At 43.0% G+C, this 22,895-nt stretch overlaps 1 protein-coding gene across 4 annotated transcripts in view; it reads left to right on the top strand.

Moving 5' to 3' along the window:
• The window catches only part of Runx2 (RUNX family transcription factor 2), a 162,917-nt gene extending 141,213 nt beyond the window's left edge, over window positions 1-21,704 (top strand). For 2 of the 4 annotated variants that reach the window (XM_004653047.2, XM_004653046.2), the window contains 2 exons: window positions 16,911-16,976; window positions 18,554-21,704. In XM_004653047.2, the coding sequence (XP_004653104.2) occupies window positions 16,911-16,976; window positions 18,554-19,032 (545 nt within the window). In that variant the 3' untranslated portion in view covers window positions 19,033-21,704. The remainder of the gene's footprint in view (window positions 1-16,910; window positions 16,977-18,553) is intronic. The other 2 variants (XM_045156164.1, XM_045156163.1) reach the window with 1 other exon arrangement.
• Window positions 21,705-22,895: the final 1,191 nt, after the last annotated feature.

Genomic DNA, 22,895 nt, shown 5'->3' with positions numbered 1-22,895 from the left:
TTTATATGTGGGTGGGGGGGAAGAGACTAAAGTTACTTAAATTATGTTTAACCATATGCTATACCCTGAAGAAGATGAAAAAATAAAAGTTATTTGAAGATGGCTCAGATCAGAGCAACTTGATTAAAGAACTTAGAGCAGCAAGGAGAAATGGCTTCATCCTTCCTTTTGAATGTGACCTGCAAGTTATTTTTCACCTCTGTCCATGCTAAATTTAATGCAAGTTTCTCTTGAAAAAGGAGATGGCTCAGTGCTTAGAAGGTGCTTGCTTGCAAAGTCTTCCAGCCTGGGTTCAATTCCTCAATCCACACGTAAGCCAGATGCACAAAGTGGCGCATACATCTGCAGTTCATTTGTAGTGGCAGAAGGCTCTAGCATGCTTGTTCTCTCTCTCTCTCTCCTCTTTCTCTATCTCTAGTAAATAAATAATTAAAATAAAAACAAGAACTAGTATTCCCACTTTGACCCATGATACAACCTTAGTTAACAATTAGATGTTCTTATTTTATGGGCAAATATTTAAAATTTTTGAATCGGTGTATAACACCTAGAGGGAAAAAAAAGCTGGATTTTTTTTTTTTTCTTTCACAGTAGATCTATTAGTTAACTACCTCATTTTGAAAACCGTAATACCATGTTTTGATGCATGGGGACCATTCTTTACAAGAATGGAAGGGTAGCATTTTTTTCCAATGTATTTTTGAAATTCTCACAGTATCTAGTATTTGGCAGAATCATACTTTCATGAGCTGGGCAGTTGTGGAGATGATGCAGTCAAATTCTCTCCTTTTCCTGCTTTTCTTGTTTCACCTGGTGTCTGTGACAGTACCCTTTCTGTGGACCGGTCACCAGCTATTTTAGGTCCTTATCTGGAGTGGGCTGGGCAAATGTTCTCTGGCTGAGAACCATAGGACTTGGGGTTTGTCTTTGGCAGAGAGCTTCCAGTTTGAGACAATACTACATGGCTTTGCGCTGGTTCCTAGGTCCACGTCAGCCCTTCCCTTTGAATCACTTCAAAACGAGTAGCTCCTCTGAGACACCTCAGTACCTAATTAGGTATGTCTGTTGGTGCTTGGGAGACAGGGGGCTTCATGTTCCACAGAAATGCAGAGTTTGGGAGCAGCCGCAAACAGATGTTGAGAACTGCCCATTTGTGGGGAGCTGATTGCCATAGCACCAGGCGTAAACACTAAGAGGAAACCCCTCTGAGAAGTGTGTGCATGCTGAGACAGGGATGTTATCAAGCCCAGGAGAAAGTGAAAGAAGTCTCACTTTTTCTTTTTCTTTTTTTTTCTTCCTTCTTTTGCCCTAGTTTTTGTTTATCTCCTACAACAAGGAAAATTCCACTATTTGAAGGCTTTTGCCAAATGCTTAACTATCTGGAGGGCTTGATTTCCTTAAAAAAATAATAAAAAAATAAAACACACTTTGAGAACAAGGCTCCATGTAAGTAAGATGTGTTTGTTTTTGTTTAAATCACTCCGAAGAGAAATCATCTCTTGTCCATTGTTAGAGAGTTTTCAATCAAAGGGAAATTCTACATATTCTAAAATATACAAACAGCTCTTTGAAACTGATGCCAAATCAAACTCTAAATGGGACGTTTTTCCTTGCAGAAGTTTTGAGTTAATTCCGTGTGTAGGGCTTGAGTGGAAAAACTCTGAGATAGTTAGGGGGACGAATTACCGCAGCGCCACATTTGGATTCGGGAGTCATACAAGGAGCAGTCTCTCAGGATGGATTGGAGGCTGAGTCTTAGCCACAAAGAAACACAAGTTCTTTTTCAGCGTCAGTTTCTCAATCAAATAGAAGGTAATACTCTGGATTCTGATGTCACTATCTAAACATTCAGTGTGGGAAAAAAGTTATTCTTTTTTTTTCCTCCTCTTCCACCATTTCTCCCCTCCTCTTCCTCTTCCTCTTCCTCTTCCTCTTCCTCATTTTTTTTTTTTTTTTTTGAGGTAGGGTCTCACTCTAGCCCAGGCTGACCTGGAATTCACTATGTAGTCTCAGGGTGGCCTCGAACTCATGGCGATCCTCTTACCTCTGCCTCTCAAGTGTTGGCATTAAAGGTGTGTGCCACCATGCCCAGCTTCCTCTGCTTTTTTTTTTTTTTTTTTTTTTTTTTTGGACAGGGTCTTTTTTTGCAGCCTAGGCTGGCCTCCAACTTTCAATCCTTCTACCTCAGCTCCTGAGTGTTGGGATTACAGGCTTGTGCTACAAGCATGCCTGGCTGATTTGTGCTCTGCTTGTAAAGAAATACAGTACCATCTCTCCTGTAAGAAGTTCTATTCGGATGAAAGTCACAGATGCTAACTGGGCAAGCCTTGTGTGGGTAAAAGGTGCGTGTACAGGAAACCTCTCAGTTTCATATTAGCTCTGCCATCCATTAGCTCTGTGATGGAGACGGACCATTTTTTTTCCCTTGACAAAGCCTCCATGTCGATTACTTTTGCTTTTGTTTATCTCCCACAACAAGGAATGTTTCACGATTTGACTTTGGCTGTTTTTGAAGGCTATTGCCAAATGTTTAACAATCTGGAGGGCTTGATTTCTCTCAACAAGAAAAAAAAAATCAAACTGCTTCACAGACATTGCATGAGGATAAAGACAGACAGACACACAGACACACACACATATATACACACGTTTTAAATATACAAAGTTGAGATAACATTTGTTAATTGCTTGGAGAGTTAGTGTTGATGTGAGAGCAGATTATTTGCTGAGACCAAAGTCAAAGGAAGTTTTGTTCATAAAATAAGCGGTCAAGCCAGGACACAGGTTATAGGAAGAGATGTACTGTGAAACGGGATCAGAGCAGAGCTGGGGCAAGGGGCTAACTTGAGCCAGCTTTTCGAGCCCAGTCCACACCGGAGCATAGTACATCAGGAGTGGCCGTTGGCTGACCACGCACAAGCAGAGGTCAGAAGACAAAGACCAGAGGTCAGATCACCATCTTTCCCCCTCGTGTTATGTTTGAATACCTCTTGTGTATTACTCTGAGAGGGGCTATCATGCACTGAAGTAAGTGGCACATAATTCCCATCCTGAAGCAATATAAAAACCAGCAGAGGTGGTCTCACTTTAGCCCAGACTGACCTAGATAGAATTCACTAGGCAGTCTCAGGCTGTCCTAGAACTCACAACAATTCTCCTCCCTCTGCCTCCTGAGTGCTGGGATTAAAAGGTGTGCATCACCGAGCCCCACCCCTGGGGGAGGGGGAAGACAGAAAGAAAGGCAGAGAGAGAGAGAGAGAGAGAGAGAGAGAGAGAGAGAGAGAGAGAGAGAGAGGGAATGAGTGTGCCTGGGTCTCCAGCTGCTAACAGCAATTGAACTCCTGATACATGTGAGACTTAGTGCATCTGGCTTTACCGGGCGGTTGGGGGATGGTTAAGGGGTGCTGGGGAATCAAACCTGGATCATTAGGTTTTGCAGGCAAGTGCCTTAACTGCTGAGCCATTTTTTCAGCCTGACCCAGTGAGTCTTGCTTCTCTGTATGCCTATAAGAGATGGAAGTGAGGGTTCAAGGAGGGCAAGGCTGCTAGGGCCCAAAGCAGAAGTATGGGAAGAGCTCTCGAGAGTAAGGAGACTGTGATGTTGATATTAGAGACTGCTTAGAATCTTGAGAGGAGAGGAGATTATTAAGGGAAGGGAAAATAATAAAAGCCAAGGCAAGCCAGGCGTGGTGGCTCACGCCTTTAGTCCCAGCACCTGGGAGGCAGAGTTAGGAGGATCACCATGAGTTTGAGTTAAATTCCAGGTCAGCTTGGGCTACAGTGAGATCCTCCCACCTCAAGAAAACCAAAAAAAGAAAAAAAAAGGGGGGAGGGAGGTAGGGAGGGAGGAAGGAAGGAAGGAAGGGAGGGAGGAAAGGAAGCCAAAGCAAAAAAAAAAATTTAAAAAAAAGAAAGAAAAAAGATGAAAGAAGTGGGAAAATGCAGAGCACTACCGAAACAGAAAGGGACTCATTTTGACTTTATTAGCTGGAACATCAAGAGACAGAATAAGACAGCAGGCTGCCAGGGTGAGTCGGGACACAGTTATTGCTCTTGCAAGTGTTCATGCATGCCTGACACTGTCATGTAGACAAATTCACATATATGAACAAGAAAGCATGACACGCAGTCACTAGCCAGGTAGGTAGTCATAAACAAGGAAATCCTGAGGGACCTGAAAGTCAAACGAGAAAGGAGTCAGGAATCCAGACAAACCACCCTGAGTGGAAGATGCCACACAGAGAACTGGGCCCTGATCATAAGGCAGCCTTGGGCCCTGGGACAGCGTACAGTCCCAGGGCATGGGCGGTCCAGGCCTGCACCGAGCGGCAGGGCAGTGGATACGGAGTGGAGGCTAGAGCCTGTGGCCAGTGCTAGGCCAATTAGATGGTGTTACTCGGAGCAACTTCCAGAGGCTGAGGGGCATGCTGTCATCTGGTTCAGCTGCTCGGGGGCTGGGGCATCGGCGTTTCAGCCACATGCCATAAGCTCTAGACAGTCTTAGCGCTGTTGGAACCCAGCAGCGTGGTAAGCCCTCTGAGGTCCTTCTTGGGGAATTGTTATGCTGGATTTTGCCTGAGCCTGCCTCGAAGTCAAACGTCGCCTCATGCTGCCTCCTTTCCCTGAACGCCTGGCTTTCTGGATGAGTTGTGAGACCGAGTTAGAGGGTTAGTCTGAGGCTGCCTTGGGCTTTGAGTTAGAGGGATTACTTTATGTATCAAGCAAAAATTTCAAACTGGATCCAAAGACACTGGGTGCATCAGGGACGGTGGAAATCGGACTCCTTTTCCTCTTGCAGTACCATCTCTCTCCCTTGTCAGGGTTCTTGTAGAAGTCTGGCTGGATCTGGATCAGAGTATGTGAAATTAATCAGGAATGTCAGCTTGCTGGGTCTGAATTCCTGTGTTGTTTTAGCTTGGACCTGATCTTTTAGTAACAGGTAAGAGGTAAGAAGGAATGCCTTTTTGAGATGGGGATGCTTGCTATTTTTAAAAAATATTTTTGTTTTTATTTATTTATTTATTTGAGAGAGAAAGGGAGAGAGAAGGAGGTGCGGATATATGGAGAGAGTTGGGCATACCTGGGCCTCCAGCTACTGTAAGCAAACTCCAGACATATGCACCACCTTGTGCGTCTGGCTTACGTGGGTGTTGGAGAATCAAACCTGGGTCCTTAGGCTTTGCAGGCAAGCATGTTAACCACTAAGCCATCTCTCCAGCCCTTATGTATTTATTTGACAGAAAGAGGGAGGGAGGGAGGGAGGGAGGGAGGGAGAGAGAGAGAGGGAGAGGGAGAGGGAGAGGGAGAGGGAGAGGGAGAGGGAGAGGGAGAGGGAGAGGGAGAGGGAGAGGGAGAGAGAGAGTATGGACATACCAGGGCCTCTTACCACTGCAAAGGAACTCCAGATGCAAGTACCACTTTGTGTATTCGGCTCTACATGGGCACTAGGGAATTGAGTCCGGCCCATCAGGCTTCGCGAACCAAGTGCCTTTAATTGTTGAGCCATCTCTCCAGTCCTGATGCTTGCTGTTTGATGGGTAACTTGAACCACTTCACACAGGAGTCAGATAGTCTGAGGAACATAAAATGTGATTTGCTTCTGGTCACTCACAGCATTAGCGATAAAGACGCAACATACATTCCAGGACTGGGTCAAGTGTGACAACTAGGTGGCAGATGACAGCCTCCCCATCCAATGTCCTAATCTCAAGTCTACCTCTAAGACTGTCACTGAGGGGCGATCGGAATCTCTTTTATCTTTGTCTTCCTTTATTCCTCACCAATCTGTCTTAATTCACTTGAAAATAATGGTAAATCCTAAACCCTGGCGGCAGCAGAGTCCCTCAGATCTCGGGCCATAGCAGGTCACCTCTTACTGGTTTACAGCATTGAAAAAAAAAAAAATCACTTTTTTTTTTTTTTGAGGTGGAGTCTCATTCTAGCCAGGCTGACCTGGAATTCACTCTGTAATCATCTCAGGGTGGCCTTGAACTCATGGCAATCCTCCTACCTCAACTCCCAAGTGCTGGGATTAAAGGCGTGCACTACCACGCCTGGAAGAAAATCACATCTTTTTAAGCATTTTATATATATATATATATATATATATATATATGCTTAAAAATATATATGCTTAAAAAGATGTGTATATATATATTTTATATATTATAAAATATATATATATATTTTTTATTTATTTAAGAGAGACAGAGAGAATGGGCATGCCATGGTCTCTAGCCACTGCAAACAAACTCAAATGCATGCACCACCATGTGTATCTGGCTTATGTGGATACCCAGCAATCGAATCTGACTCCTTAGGCTTTGGAGGCAAGTGCCTTAACCACTGAGCTATCTGTCCAGTCCAAGGTGGGGGGTAAATAACATCTTTGTGCTTGAGTTTATCACTCACAGAACGAGATTGTGATGTCATTGCTCTTGTGGAGGATTTAATGACATAATATAAATGGAAAGGCTTCTGTGGAAGCCAGCCCTCTGCAGCTTGGAGCTGGGGCAGTGGACTCTCAGCTGGTGGGTTGGCCACTCTTGTCTGTCGGCCAATCGTTGCTAATCCCATGGGATGCTGTGAATATCAAATTACTTAGAGGATCCATATGGTTGGGGGGGGGAATGAGGGGGGAAGCAAAGCCTGGTTTGTTAAGCAATAGCTAGATTTGGTACCCAGCCCATCACTAGGCAATGCCAAGTCAGAGCATTCCTGCATAATGGATTTAGGCTTAGCTACCAGGCTTGAAAGAAATACCCCTCAGCTATTTCCATGGCAGCACCCCAAAAAGCAGACAAAAACCCAAGGATCCTTCACCACTCCTGCCTTCCCCAACTTGTCAGCATAACGTCCTTTCCCTACGGATAGTATTTCTAAGTCTCCTATCTAAAAATTAATGTGATGTTCATGTCTGAATCTGTTTTAATAAAAGATAACATCCTAACTTTCTCAGATCAGCTAAATGCCTTCCTTTAAAGAACCTTCCTTCACCTGTCCCTTTCTCGTGTTGTATGCCTCCTTATCAGCGAGGCTCTGGTATCTAACATGTAACATCTCAACCAGTTAAATTTACCACTAGCACAGGCCACAGGCAAATACCAAGTCGCCCTCTGAGAATTCAAGCTTTTTTTTTTTTTTGAAAGATTTACTTAGGAACAATTTATTATTTAGTTGCCATTTAAAACATAATCTTAATTGACCACACATGTTATCAAATAAGAGTTGATCTCGAAGTCTGCCTCCCAGCCCGTCTCCCTGCGTCCTTCTACCCACTGCTGTACGCAGGCGCACTTCATCCCGCCAGGACGTCAGAAAATTAATGGTGATACTCTCGGCAGATACAATCACGGGAAAGCCTCCCCCAACCAAAGATAAGATTACCTATACAGAAGCTGTTATTTTTAGGCGGGAAAGATAATGCTTTTCAACCTCTTTGCCTCATTTTCCTAGTCCCCTCCCATCTTAATAATTGTGGCTCCATGTTTTGGTAGCCATAAGCCATTAGTGGTTTTTAATTTTTCTGAAACCAAAATAGGGTCTGAAAGGGTGGATTTCCCCCCCCCCCCGCCTTTTCCTCCTCGTTTTCCTTTTTTTTTTTTTTTTTCCTGGCTAATCGGAGGAACGTAACCACATCTGAAGCCACTTGGCTTATTATGAATTTCATGGAAACTGATTCTCTGAAAGTGTTTCCATATGTGTGTTCCCAATATATCCCATCCTCTCTAAATGGGAGCACAGACGTGTGCATGGGCTGGAAATGGCTTCAGGATGTGACAGACCAGTCATATGACGGCCACAGCGCCGTGGGTGGCCCCTTTCTGAAAGACACGGTGTCCTGGGTGCTGGCCTCCTTCCTGTAACGGATCTGGTTTCAAAGACTCTCCACCCTGCCTAGGATTTGAAAACTCCCTAATCAAGGCCTAGCAGGATTGCTCTGTCTCTCTCCCACTGGCTCCTTCCCTCTCTGCTCTCTGTCCCTGCTTGCTTACATACACACGGGCTGACACATCTTTTACCATCCGCCACATTTCCCTTCACAGAAAGGAAATGTATTATTTCAACAATATCCTTAAAATTTGGGTGCGTTTGGTTGAAGTTTCTGAATGCCAGGTTTTTTTCTTTTTCTTTTTCTCCTCTGCAGTCTTTGCTTCAGCATGACATACTGTGTTCCCCTTTGGATCAGCCGCCCTCTCAGAATTTGTGGAAAAGTACAATTCATTACAGCACTGAAAACAAATATTTATACTGGATAATTGAGGCACTTTTCCTTTTTTTTTTTTTTTTGCGAGAGTATGGAGTTTGCTAGTCATTTCATGATTGTAAAAACTTGATTTAAAAATTCTCATTTTGTTCTTTCTTCATCAGCATGACTCATTACATTTCTTTCATGGATGGTATTTTTTTTTTGTCATTATTTTTTACTGAAGTCCAACATAATTCAGTGAAGACACTTAGTCATTGTTAGTGTGAGGGGATCAATTCAGGGAATTCTAAAACAAAAAACCAAAAAACAGACACAGAACCCCCTTTAAAAATCTCAGTGTGGGAACCACTAAGATTTTGCACATGGTCTGAATCTGAGTTTTGGATATTGCATGGATAGTGTTTCTGCTTCCCTGTTGTCTGCTGGAGATCATATTAGGATTCATCTGCTATCAATATTTCCTTTTTTTTCAAAATAGAGAAAATTTTAAAGTTTATTTGTTTATTTATTTGCAAGGAGAGAAAGAGAGAGAGAGAGAGAGAGACAGATAGAGGAGAGGGGGAGAGAATAGGTATGGCAGGGCCTCTAGCTGTTGTAGACAAACTGCAAGGTGCATGCACCACTTTGTGCATCTGGCTTTACATGGATACTGGGGAAATTGAACCCAGTCCTAAGGCTTTGCAGGCGAGCACCTTAATCTCTGAGCCGTCTCTCCAGACCCTGCTATCAATATTTCCGGAACGCTTGTCTTTTCTATGATGGCATTAGGTACGCCCTCAAGAAAGGACACATGAGTCTTACCGTGAGTTGTTGTTGGTTGGAAAGTTCACCTATTCATCTGAAAACAGTGGTAATGCTTTCAATTACATGGAGTGGGAAGACTTATGGTCTACCTAAGCATCCAAGGGGCGCATGAGGAAAAAGTGATGGGAAGTTGCAAACCACGCAGGGAGTCCTGTACAGCACTGAACTCTGCAGACATTACTTGCTTCCTTGGATGGAGAGCTCCGGGAAAACTTTCCTGGGAGTGCCAAGTATAGGTCATGGTGCTAATCCCGAGAACCTGTGGACATGATGTTGCAGGGTATGGAGGAGGGCTGTTGGTGTGTGTTCCTTCTTATCTCTCCTCCTCTTCATTGCCAAGTTGCTTAGCCATGCCTTGGAAGAGGCGGCAGACCTAAGGTTGGGGAAGGGGTGATGTGCTTTGGTTTTAAGGATCAGCTACCTTGGCTTGAAAAGCTAGTTATGGAAGTAGGAGGGTTTTCCTTCTCATGGATGTTTCCGTGGAATGCAGATCTAAGGAGACTCAAGGCAGCTCCTGCATCCTTGTCTGCTGGCAAGTTCTGCCAGGCAGCACAGGTAGATGGCATGCTGGACATTGGCATCTCTTGTTCACAGCATCTGCAAACTTCCATGTCTTATCTATCATAGTCATCTCTTTCTTTCCTTTGTCCTTCTTGGCAATTCCGATTTTGGATTCCAGGGTCTTGCTTGCTAGGCAAGTGCTATATTACCGAGCTAACTAACCACACCCCCAGCCCTTATCTGTGACACTTGATGCCCACGACACACTGGCTCTGTGTACAAGGAATGACTATGACCTTGATGGCACCAATTGACCCAGGATCATGAGCAGGGAAAAGTGTACTAAGCTTGGGGCAGGGTATGCATTTCTGACCGATTTTCTTCTCCTTCACCTCTTCCCCCCCCCGCGGCTTCCCAGTATGGAACTGTACACACGTTCAGGCTCTGAGGCCGGAGACAGGAGTTAGGACGTAAGTGAGAACTCTATCCATAGCAAACCCGAGACGTCTGATTTAATGGGAAGATGCTATTTTGGGTCCCCCACCTGCATCATAAGGTCGAGAGATGGATGAAAGGCTGAGAATACCTTTAAGCATTCTTTAAAGAGGTTTTAATGGAATGGAGTGTTCCTGAATTATATTTGATATTTGATGTCAGGATTGCTTAATGCTTCTTTTCTTCTTTCAGGGGGACAGGGTTTGGAGGTAGGGTCTCACTGTAGTCTAGGCTGACCTGGAATTCACTGTGTAGTTTCGGGGTGTCCTCCAACACATGATGGTCCTCCTGCCTCTGCCTCCCAAGTGCTGGGATTAAAGGCACGTGTCACCCAGCCTGGATTCTTCCTCTTCCTTTCTCTCTTTCTTTCTTTCTTTCTTTCTTTCTTTCTTTCTTTCTTTCTTTCTTCCTTTCTTTCTTTCTTTCTTTCTTTCTTGCTTTTTTGTTTTTTTGAGGTAGGGTCTCACTGGTCCAGGTTGACCTGGAATTAACTCTCATCTCAACGTGGTCTTGAACTCATGGCGATCCTCCTACCTCTGCCTCCTGAGTGCTGGGATTAAAGGCGTGCACCACCATGCCTGGCTTAGTTTTTATTTTTTGAGATACAATCTTGCTACATAGGCAGCCGTGGGTGACCACAAACTCACTACGTAGTCCATATTGGCCTCAGACTCACTGCGGTCTTCCTGCCTGAGCCTTGTACATCCTGGGATTAGAAGTGTGGTCCACAATGCCCAACTTAGCAAATACTTTTGATATGATTTTTTAAATGTATAAAAAAAGTACTGGCTATATTACAAAGGTTCTGGTGTTTTTATTATTTAATATTATTTAATATTGTTACTATTATTATTTATTCATTTTCTATCCATCCACCCATCCATTCCTATATACATACATATATTCCTTTAATCTCTTACAATGTGCTATGCCCAGAGAGGGATATGGAAGGAAAATAAACCTTTTACCACTTAAAGCTGGTTATAGTTTCAATAGTCTAAGAAACAGGGAGTAAGTCAATGAAATTTTGAGCAAGGGCCCACAAGAACAATATTGAGAATAAATGCTACAGTGACAGAAGCAGAATGGGCAGTTATTGTGCATGTGAGCAGCTGGAAAGGGGCATCAAAGGGGCTGTAAAAGGGAAGACGGCTCCTGGTTTCCAGAAGAAAGCATCCCAGTACAGGTCCTTGTGCATTCCACGCTTCCAGAAAGATGCCACAGGGGAGTTAACGAACGAACAGTTGCTGGGCTTTATTTGAGATGTGTTGAAGCCATGCCACCTACCCCTTAAGAGGGCACAGCGGGCACTTTGAAGTTAATGCTTCGCTGCTGAGAAGCATGGTGACTCCCCACTCTGCACACTTAGGTTCTTGCATGCAGAAGCAGGACCAGGACCCTGACTATCCCAATGTTGGCTCAGCTCCGCATTCAAGGCCTTCTTTCTTTCATTTTCTCTGAGCTGCCTCTTCAGCAGGGTGATGCCAGTTCTACTAACTGTTTACTGTGGCAGCGAACACAGGTACAGTTTCTTGACTGACACGCGAACGTATCCACAAACACCTTGTCTATTACTCTTCCTAAACTCAAATTCCCTTTCATTTTTAAAGATCTCCTTTGCCCATTTTCAATCAGCTGCTGTTTAGTGAAGGCTAACTCGTGATGAAAACGTATCTTAAAGGCAAGGCTTAGGAATGCTAAATATTACCGTCTGTGAATGCTGAAAAAGAGACAAAAAGCATTGGATCTACCTTTGCCTTTAACAGCTTTCTTTAGCTGGAGGTCAAACATGATCCAGGGCAGGTCACGTTGAAAAGCAGTGTTGGAAAGAAGTGCTTTGGAGGACTATGGGTAGGCATTCTCTTTTAGTCTTCCTGACCTGGGGTTCACTCACTTTCCTCAAGCTTTGAAGACTCCAGAATCCTGGGTCAGGAAAGAGAGCCTCTACTCTCAGTGGACCATACAGGGCAAAGTAGGATGTTTTTATTTTAACATTGATTTTGCTTTATTATTTTAAAAAATATTTTATTTATTTATTTGAAAGGCAGAGGGAGAGAGAAAATGGATGTATCAGGGCCTCTAGCCACTGCAAATGAACTCCAGACGTATGTGCCATCTTGTGCATCTGGCTTTACATGGGTGCTAAGGAATTGAACCTGGGTCCTTTGGTTTTGCAGACAAGCACCTTGACCGCTAAGTCATCTCTCTGGCCCTGATTTTGTTTTTATTTGAGTCTCATGGGCACTTCATTAACCTATTCTACTCTGTATGGATTAGTCTGTGAGAAGCTGTCACTGCTGCTGTTTTCAAGAGGACTGCTCTCCCAACTCTTTTATTTGACAACTCCATTTGTTTGCAAGCTGTCTGGCTGTGGTTGGGAGTGCAGACAGCGGCTTTGGAACAGATGCATCTGTAGGAAGCCAACAGATCCTAAAGGGAGCAAACTCTTGACCTTGATCTCATTCACGTTGAGCTCAAAGCAAGTGAACTAATTACTCACTGTTTAGCAGATTAGATTGACAAGACCAGAAAGTGTTGTGAATATTGTCTCTCAAATCGGAACTTATGCAGCAGAAGAGCCTAGTGAAGTATTTCTCTTTTTTAATATTTTATTTTTATTTATTTGAGAGTGAGATATACAGAAATAGGGAGGGAGGGAGGGAGGGAGGGAGGTAAGGAGGGAGAGAGAGAGAGAGAGAGAAAGAATGGGTGTGCCAGGGCCTCCAGCTGCTGTGAATGAATTCCAGATGTATGTTCCCCCTTGTGCATCTGGCTAACATGGGTCCTGGGGAATTGAACCTGGGTCCTTTGGCTTTGCTGGCAAACACCTTAACCACTAATTAATCCATCCCTCCAACCTGTATTTGTCTTTTTATTCTTCTTAAAAAGTATTTTTATTTATTCAAGGGAGAGAGAGAGAGAGAGAGAGCGAGAGTGAGCAAGTGAGCATGGGTACCCTGGGGCCTCTTGTCCCTGCAAACGAACTCCAATATGCACCACTTTGTGCATCTGACTTTACATGAGTGCTAGGGAATTGAACCTGAGCTGGCAGGCTTTTCAAGCAAGTGTCTTTAACCACGGAGCCATCTCCTCAGTCCCCATACTGAAGTATCTTTCATATCTGGATGTCTATCTATCTACCATCTATCTATCATCTATCTATTTATCTATCATCTGTCTATCTATCTATCTATCTATCTATCTATCTATCTATCTATCTATCTATTGCGTGCATGCGAGAGAGAGAGAGAGAGAGAGAGAGAGGGAGATCTGTGATCATTTCAAGAACTCTTAAGGGTAACCAGCACTGCCTGTCCTTTCATAGAAGTCAGAAAGAGTATTTCTGTGATGACTCAGCCACCCTGCATCTGAGGTTAATGTTAAATGTCTCTTCTTCTCTGGGCTTTGGTTTCTTAAATAGCAATCATTTAAGCAATGGGGATTTAGGAGTGAAGACTTTCCCATCAGAGCACTTCCAATAGGCTGAAGGAGATTCATGGCTTATTTAGGAGATCTGTGGACGTAGCAAAACGTGTCACAAGTACAAAGTTGTTTTGAAGCCATTTTTTTTTAATGTGTGCACTATGCGTGTGTGTGTGTATGTATGTAGGTAAGCATCCATGTGGGCAGGAGATGCATGCCGTGTGTGTGTGTGTGTGTGTGTGTGTGTGTGTGTGTGTGTCACATATATAGAGGCCAAAAGATAAGCTTGAGTATTATCCTTAGGGTTACTATCCACCTCTTGTGGAGACAGGGTCCCTCACTGCTCTAGAGCTTACCAGATAGGGTAGTGTGGCTAACCAGTAAGATCCAGGGATCTTCTTGTCCCTGCCCTCCCCTGTAATGGGATTACAGGCATGTGCTATAATGCCTGGCACTTCAATAGGGATTGAATTCAGGTCTTCATACTTGCAAAGGCAAGTGTTGTACCCACTGAGGTGTCTCCCCAGCCCTATTTTTCTCTGAAAATTGGCCAAAGTGTTGCATTCTCCCCTCTATTGTATTCAGGTTTGCTGTATGATGTGCTCCCTTGTCTTCAGGTTGAGTCAAACCAGCCTGTCAGATGATTCACCATCTTGGGGTTTCAGTAACTCCCATCAGTTCCTGGGCATTTACAATGACATTAGAAACCTTAGATTTTTATTGATTTTTTTATTTTTTAAAGTATTTCTTTATTTGATAGAGAGGGGGAGGGAGAGAGAGATATAGAGAGAAAGAGAGAGAGAGAAGCAGATAGAGAGATAACGGGTGCACCAGGGCCTCCAGCCACTGTAAACAACTTCAGACACATGCGCCAACTTGTACATCTGGCTTACATGGGTACTGGGGAATTGAACCTGGGTCCATAAGCTTCCCAGGCAAGTGTCTTAACCACTAAGCCATCTCTCCAGCCCCTAATTTTTTTTATTTTTAATATGGGTGTCTTTTTGAGAAAGAATCTCATGCTGTAGCCCAGCCTGGCCTGGAAATCACTATGTAGTCCAGGCTGACCTTAAACTTGAGGCAATCCTTTTACCACAGCCTTGTGAATGTGGGATTATAGGTGTGAGCCACCAAACTAGCTCATTTAGAAACTCCTAGAACCAGAAGATCTCATGTGGACTATAGCCCCTTAATTTCTGAGCAGTTTCCATAGTTCAATATATAGCCTAATGTGTTTTGTATAGGGAAGAGAGCCATCCATGGGTAAGAGCAAAAAGAATGGGTTTGTGGCAGTAATCCCTGTTATTTTCAAAAGGTCCCCAGAGCTCCTCTGGCCTTGGTATGTTCAGTAGATTTTAATTGGAAGCTCTTAGCTGGCTCAGGGAAGCTCTGAGGCTACAGGCGTGTCACCAAGATAGTGACAAGCTTTGATTTGCATTTATAAATCAGGCAGGGGCACCATTGCTTTTAAAATTCTGCAGACTTTCATCTTACGGGTGTTTTTTAACAGGTTGAATTGACATTTTCTTTAGTCAATTTAATATCTGTTCTTTTTCACTTTTTTTTAAAGTTTGTGTGTATCATGTGGCTAGTGACACACCCTGTATGAATGCTCAGGACACAATGTCACTAAAGGAGGCGTAAAAGAAAACCTAAGTGTGTACAAAAGATAGATTTCAAAGTTCAGATGTGAATTTACCAAAAGAGAGAAAATTTAATTTTTATTCCTTCTGGAACATGATTATAAATAAATTACAGATTAGGAGGAGTCTTAGGGTTTTTCTTCTTTAGTTTAGGATTACTTTCCCCCTCCTCATATGCTATTATGTAAGAGGTTTCATATTATACTATGGAAAATGTTAATATTTCTTCATGCACAATGCATGACAGTCTGCTTAAGAAACATTTCCTGGTAGCAGCATAAAATGACTAAGCAAATTCCAGAAAATTGTATTGTTTGTAAATTATTACAAGTATGTTGTAATCCCTATAAAGGCCACTTTAGTTCACTTTGTGAAGATACAGCTTATCCTCGAGATGCCACAGTCTCAAATGACTAAAAGTGATAGGATTTCTGCTTTGGTACATTTTGAGTCTCCTCCGTGCTCATTGCCAGAAGTGGCTGAGGGCTCAACACTAAAGCAGGCTTGAAGCTCCCCACCAGAGCTCAGGGAATTTTGCGGAAGAGGGGGTAGAAAGATGGTAAGAGGCATTGCCTCCCAATATTGACTGACTGCTGTCGTCACAACTCACAGGGAACACCAGCAACCCCACTGAGGAGGGCCCTCAGTGGAATGGGGGCAGGGAGGAGGGAAACGATGGTACCAACACGTCATGTGCCCATAGAAAGTGTCTACCTTAATATTAATAAATATTCAATTATTAACATCAACAATTCAACAATAAATGTAATGAATTCATAATAAAAATATAAATAAATAATAATAAAGTGGCCAAAACACTGTAACCTAGCAGAAACTTGTCACCTTGTTTCCTGTAACACCCCCCTACCCCCCGAGCTCGTTAACTGAAAAATGAATGTCAATGTGCTTTAGCTGCCATCTATCAATCAAAAAGTTACCACGGGCCTGACACGTGATGGAAAATAAAAACATTAGCAGAACGTATCAGGTAAAATAGAGAGAGAAGGTGTGTGTTGCGGGGCTTGGCAAATTCAAAACTATACTGAAGTTTATTGGCAGGGCCTCACATAAAGAATTTTAATGAGGTTTCTGCATCAAAATAAGCAAAACCAGGTGGAATTTTAATTAGTGCTCCAGCATATTTTTAAGTACAAATACATGCGAGAAGTGCTTTTTCTGTTGTTGTTAATTTGACATTAACTTGCTTATCAGTGTGAACCCTGCGCTTCTGCGAGGGGCAAACGTTGGCATTTTAAGTGCGGCTTCTTTCCGTCTTTAAGTTGTTCTTTCTTCCTGGTTTTGCTCATGCGCTGCGCGTTTTGAACTTAATGCACACAGAAGTGGCCTGTCCGGCCCGATTAGCTCTGCCAGCTCCGCTTCACCTCGAGGCTCTGCAGGGAAAAGGCCGCTGAGGAACATCTGTGGCCTGTGCTCGGTGCCTGCGGTTTAAGAGGGGCCCATGAGCATCGGGTGGGGCCCTGTGAACTCTCATCTCCTCCTATTTCTCCTTTTGTCACAATCACTCCTTCCACGTTTGAAATCTTGGGGGCTTGTCAGGACTTCATTTTGGGGAGGAGGGCTTAGGAGAGGCGAGTTGAGGGCGGAGGGCCTTTGTAGAAAGCAGAGGGTGACTGCCTGGCTTGCCTTGCTTTTTGGTTGCCCACCTTGGTAGTTTGCTTTTCACACTCTGTGGGTGGGGCCTGTGGGTTCTGGGGAGGTGATAATGAGGGATGGGACCCCCCCACACACTGTTGCTTCTCCTGTCTTGGAATTCATGGTCATGGAACATTAGAGACAGAAGGGAACTTAGAGCTCACCCCCCCCTCATTTTACAGATGATGACACTGCCACCTCTGACTTCTGCCTCTGGCCTTCCACTCTCAGTAAGAAGAGCCAGGCAGGTGAGACCTTCCGCAATGGCTGGGCTGGGCAGGGTGGGGGCCGGCTGGGCTTTCGGACTGCCACTGTCCCCAATACGTAAGAAAACGTTTCGCTAACTGTAATGTTACTTTTAAGCAGTCAGTTTCTATTGCAAGTGCATACCATGGCATTTCACCTTAGCATTTACAAAGATTATAAGCAACATGCACTTTGACAAAAATGAACAGCCCACAAGCAGCCCCCAGTTCATGACACATGCGAAGCTTATTCCTCTAATAAACACCACTCTATCCCAGAAGAAAGGCTAGATCAAACTGGGACTCAAGGAGGAATTTATTTATTAAGGCCTTTTTATGATTGCTAAGTACTTTCCTTAGAGAAATAAAACAAGTTATAGGGAAAGCAAATATATAAATTTCAAATGATTGGGAGATTATAGAAAGAATCAAGCTCTTAGCAAGAATGTCAGTATTATGAAAGGGCTTGTCATAACTTGGTCAATGCCAGAAAATCATAATTCACCCAGTCCTTAGAAATCACAGTTGTGTTTTGTACAGTTCAGAAAACTAATTGCCACATGAAAAAGTTTATAACTGAAGTCTGCTAAGGAGGTATGCCATAGCTTGAGAAGTTAAAAGAGTGCACATCTTAGGGGGAAACCATCTTTGCCTATAGGTTACTTTAAATTGACCCAGAGCTCGTTTTGTAAGACGCGGAACAGAGGACTGGGAGGTGGATTAGGAGGAGCCCTCCTCTTGCTGTCCCCTAGGCCATGAGAAGTTTTTACAAAAGCTCCTATCAGCATCTGACCTAAATCTGGTCCTTCGTGTAGCATCGAGACTTGAAATATAGCAACTCTGAGCCCTTCTCCATGTCCCCACTTTCAAAACCTTCTTATCTAGTTTATGACCCTAGGAAGGACTTCTGGGTGCTAGACTTCCCCTCCCCAACACCCCAGAAAAGCAAGGTCATTTAAGATTACATTGAAATCTAGTTTGATTTCACTATTCCTAAGACAAAAACTATAATAAGATTTTAAAATTCTTTAAAGGGTTTAAGATATATAGTAGCAACATGTCCAGGTATCTATTTTGATGTGTTTGCATTGACAAAAGAGCCCTTTCCTGAGTACCAATCATGAAATTGATTGTTTTGGAATTTCTTTATAATGGGATAGGAAAACTCAACAGGTCTATTCTAGTAAAAGTTTTACTTCAGAAACCAAAAGAGAGGTGAGAAAAATCAATGACGATTCTGTCTTAAAGTGTGGTGAATGAACATATACGACTACGATGTTGGCCTGACTGACATGCAGGACCCAGAACATATTTGGGTTTTTAAAGCCCTTAGGATTCTCCGGGGGTGGGGGAGCGGGGTAGAGAACTTCATGATAAATGCCATCAAGACTGTAACGTGCAACAAAGAAAAGGAAGACTGTGAAGTGGCTGGTACCTCTGAACGTCTGTTTGTAGCTTTGCTGTTCCTTTTGGGAAAGCTAAAGATTCTCTTTTTTTTTTTTTTTCGTGTAAAAAAATTCGATCATTATTTTAATTGATATTTACAGATGTCTTCCCCCATCTTCTGTTATAATTTTTAGGTGCTTCAGAACTGGGCCCTTTTTCAGACCCCAGGCAGTTCCCCAGCATTTCATCCCTCACTGAGAGCCGCTTCTCCAACCCACGAATGCACTATCCAGCCACCTTTACTTATACCCCGCCAGTCACGTCAGGCATGTCCCTCGGTATGTCCGCCACCACTCACTACCATACCTACCTGCCACCACCCTACCCCGGCTCTTCCCAAAGCCAGAGCGGACCCTTCCAGACCAGCAGCACTCCATATCTCTACTATGGCACTTCTGCAGGATCCTATCAATTCCCCATGGTGCCGGGAGGAGACCGATCTCCTTCCAGAATGCTCCCGCCATGCACCACCACCTCGAATGGCAGCACGCTATTAAATCCAAATTTGCCTAACCAGAATGATGGCGTTGACGCTGACGGAAGCCACAGCAGTTCCCCAACTGTCTTGAATTCTAGTGGCAGAATGGATGAATCTGTTTGGCGGCCCTATTGAAATTCCTCAGCAGAGGGCCAAGTGGCATCTGGGGTGGGGTGGGGGCCCACCACATCCCACATGTGTTCATATATACATATATAAAGAGAGTGCATATATATGTATATCGATTCACTATCTAGAAGATTTCTCATTCACTCACCAGTCATGATCCTGCAACCGTTAAGAGGGTAGACACTGAGAAGCAGAAGGCCCGGGAGAGAAAAAAATCAGCCCATCACTGGGTTCCAAATTGTTCACTGTTTGAGATGCACTTGTTACCGAGGAACAAGAAACGGGGAGGGTATTGTTGTTTGGTCTGTTGTTATAAATAACCTGTTCCTATGCCAATTCAGAGAGGTGGACTCCAGGTTGAGGAGGAGGAAGAAGATCAAAGCCGTTTCTTTGCTGTGCTTTGAGACCGCACACCTCACTGTGCAGACCAGCTTACAAAGTCAGTCGTGGTGCGCACATGAAGGGACAAGAGGTAGAAGGGACGGTCCCCTTCCAGTACCATCCTTTCTGAACAGCTGTTCCAAAGTTTGCCTTTAAGCTTGCTACACTTGAACTGTTAAGTCCAGTTACAGTTCTACTCTTAAGAAAGTGACTTCAAAAAGACTGATCAGGATAGATTATTTTATTTTACTTTTTTTAAAAAAAAATACTTTCCCTACTTTTCCCATCAAGCCAAAAAGAAATGCCACCACCCCTGACTCCTCTTTCCCCTCCTCCTTTTATGCAAAACTGAAAATGGCAATATCTTTTTTATAGCCATAATGGTATAGATAGTGTTTGAGTTTGGCTGTGTCTTGTTTTCTTTTTTTTTTTTTTAAATTATGAATATGTGTAAAATCTGAGGTAACTTGCTAACGTGAATGGTCATATAACTTTAAAGATATATTTATAATTATTTAATGACATTTGGACCTTTGAAACATTTCTTAGTGTATTGATGTGTTGACTTCGGTCACTAAAAATGCTCTTTATTAAGTAACAAATTTCTTCAGTGGGCTAGAGCCATATCTGAAGTATTGCTAAGCAATTTCAGTTCATCTAGGCACAATGTGAGTTTTAAAAATACTTCCATCTCCAAATATTTTTAGATGTAGTTTGTTTTTGTGGTGTATGAAGGAAATGTTTATGTTTCATTCTTTTAGAGCTTTGATTGCCTCTAACACAGCTCTGCTTTTTTTTTTTTAAAGCAATAATTAGGGATTTGTAAAAACTGCCCTCAGCCCTTTAACACTCAATGTTGTCTTTTGTCAGCATGAGATGCTGGAGTGATGTGGTTTCCTAATTTCTTTTGGATAATTATGACTCTTGTCATAGTAAAAAAGACAAGCACAAATGAATCATTGAACTGCAAAACAAACAAACAAACAAAACCCACAAACATTCTGTGGTTTCATAGTTAAGCAAAACTCTAAATCGCCAGGTTTCATAGTGAAGACGTATCCAGCTTAAGGCCACGCATGGTAAGGGACCAATTGTGATACAGGTAGTTATAACTAAGCACAATCACCCCATGGACTCATACCGCCTGCCTTACCGGCAGGAATTCAGGAGAACCAACGTGCCTTACCCAAGGCCCCGCTGACAGCTTTCCACAGAAGTTGCATTTTAAGGAGCAGAATGAAGTCATTTTGTCCAGGGGCAGCCCCTCATCTGAAGTGGCACCCAGGTTCCAGCTGGTAGCTGATGTGAGCAGACACAGGGCTTGTGGAAGCCTCCGTACAGCTGTTGGCATTCGTATTTCTCACCAGGGAGGGCCAGGCTATGGGACTGTCTGGTGTCTACCACTGCATATAAGTTTGAGATGAGGCCCCCTGTTGGTTCCATTTTGATCATTCCTGCTACCACATGGGCAACGCCTCAGTGTGAATCCAAGACAGGGAGTTAGGCAAACGCCTGTCCTTTTTTCAGAGCTGGCCTGGAGCATCCTCATTTGAACCCCCTAAGTGAGCCTCTGTGGAGCCTTGTCTCTAGCCCCCGGCCCCTCCACATCCAGCCCTTTCTTGCTCTTCAGTCCTTGGGTTCATCTTCCTTTGCCACCAAGCAACTTGGGATAGCTCGTGGGGAGAGGTGCAGGTGAGCCTGCGTCTGCCTGGACTCCCCTAGACTTCCTTCTGATACAAATCCAGGGGAAACAAAACAACATGAAACAAAACCTCCAATGCTTTGCCTTCTAAAGGTCGTATACCAAGTATGCTTAAATAAACAAGCCACTTTGTATTACTTAAGATGGAAGTAGTAGTTGATGCTATTTATTGTGTGTGTGGTGGCTGGAAGCACACCGCTGTCCATTTGTTTGTAAGTGTTAAGATACGTGTTTGTTTCAGCAGCACTTAAAAAGCCAGTGTCTGGTTACACATTTCAGTTTTAATTAATTGACATGAAAATGTTACCATCAGTGCCAGCTGCACCCTATTTAATGAAGAGGTACTATATTTGTACATTATTTTCTAGTACTACAAGGGCTTTTTAAAGTTTACAGTACACGTTAAGTGACTGTAGGGATGCTTTGGTGTCAAAATGTTATTATAGTGGCTGCAGGCAGCAACCCAGCAACACATTTTTTTTCTTTAAAAAAAAGGGGGGGGTTCCCTTGGGAAAAATTCAAGCACTTCTTTCCACCCTCACTCCAACCACCCCAATAGGGTGATACATTATTTAGAAAAAGAAAATTCTGTCCTCTCTCTCTCTCTCTCTCTTTTTTTTTTTTTTGGCCTAGAGGATAAAATTCCCCTAACTCCTTCTCTCTCTCCTCCCCACTTCTCTCTTAAACTCTCCATTTGCACTGGGTCACATGTATGATTTGTGATTTCAAGACCAAAGCCAAGTCTTTACTACAGTCTTGGTACCATGCATTCTCTCTCTTCTGTACTCTGCATTCTGAGATTAGAATAACATGGCTCTTGATGGAGTACAACTGTGGCTGGAATTTACAGTGTAACCAACACAGGCACATTTCTTAAGCCCTTCTTGTCTCAGAAATTTTAACCTATGCCAGAGTTCCAGAACAGGTACGACAGCTTTGCTTTTCAATAAGTGGAATGACGTCTGGCCTCAAACTGAGAGTCTCAACAGATTAGCTACTGTTTGCTCTCTAAATTGTCTCATCCTCCACCCCAGAGCCCTTCAAAAATGAGCAGAGTAACCTATGCACACCATTAGAAACTACCCATTGCAGGTTGAGAAGGGAGGAGCGTGAGCTGGCTGTGTGGGTCCTTCTACTTTGAGGAAAGGGAATCCAAAGACATGGAGCATTAGCCAAAACAATTATAAAGACTGTATATGAAAGAAAAAGAATAAACCAAATAAAAGATAATTTTTCCAGACCTTGAAATTGTTGTTCATAAAAAGATAATGCATCAAAATATTTTTCTATATGAGAACTTTTAGTTGTCTGTTTATTTCATGTTTACAAATAATTGTTTGCTTTTTAAATGCAGTACTTTGAAGTATATCAGCCAAATCCATAACTTACAGTAATTTCTTAGGTACTCTGAATAAAATCCATTTTTTTGGATGTGCTTACCATTCGTAGATTTCTGTGGAACAAAATTATTTGTAGCATTTTGTGTAAATACAAGCTTTCATTTTTTTTTCCCTCCAATTGCTACTGCCCAAGATTTTGCTTTCCATGAACATATTGTACAAATTCTGCTTTGTGTCACAGGTCACGAATGTGGATACGTTTACTCTGAACTTCAAAGGGACTATTTGTATTGTATGTTGCAACTGTAAATTGAATTATTTGGCATTTTTCTCATGATTGTAATATTAATTTGAAGTTTGAATTTAATTTTCAATAAAAAGGCTTTTTTTTTTTTTTTGGTTTTGTTATGTGTGTATATTGGGTCTTTTCTCCCCTGTGGTTTCTT

This window comes from Jaculus jaculus, chromosome 8, assembly GCF_020740685.1.
Source record: "Jaculus jaculus isolate mJacJac1 chromosome 8, mJacJac1.mat.Y.cur, whole genome shotgun sequence".
Lineage (NCBI taxonomy): Eukaryota > Metazoa > Chordata > Mammalia > Rodentia > Dipodidae > Jaculus > Jaculus jaculus.
The sequence above is the reverse complement of the archived record's forward strand: the minus strand, read 5'-3'. Positions and strand labels throughout refer to the sequence as shown.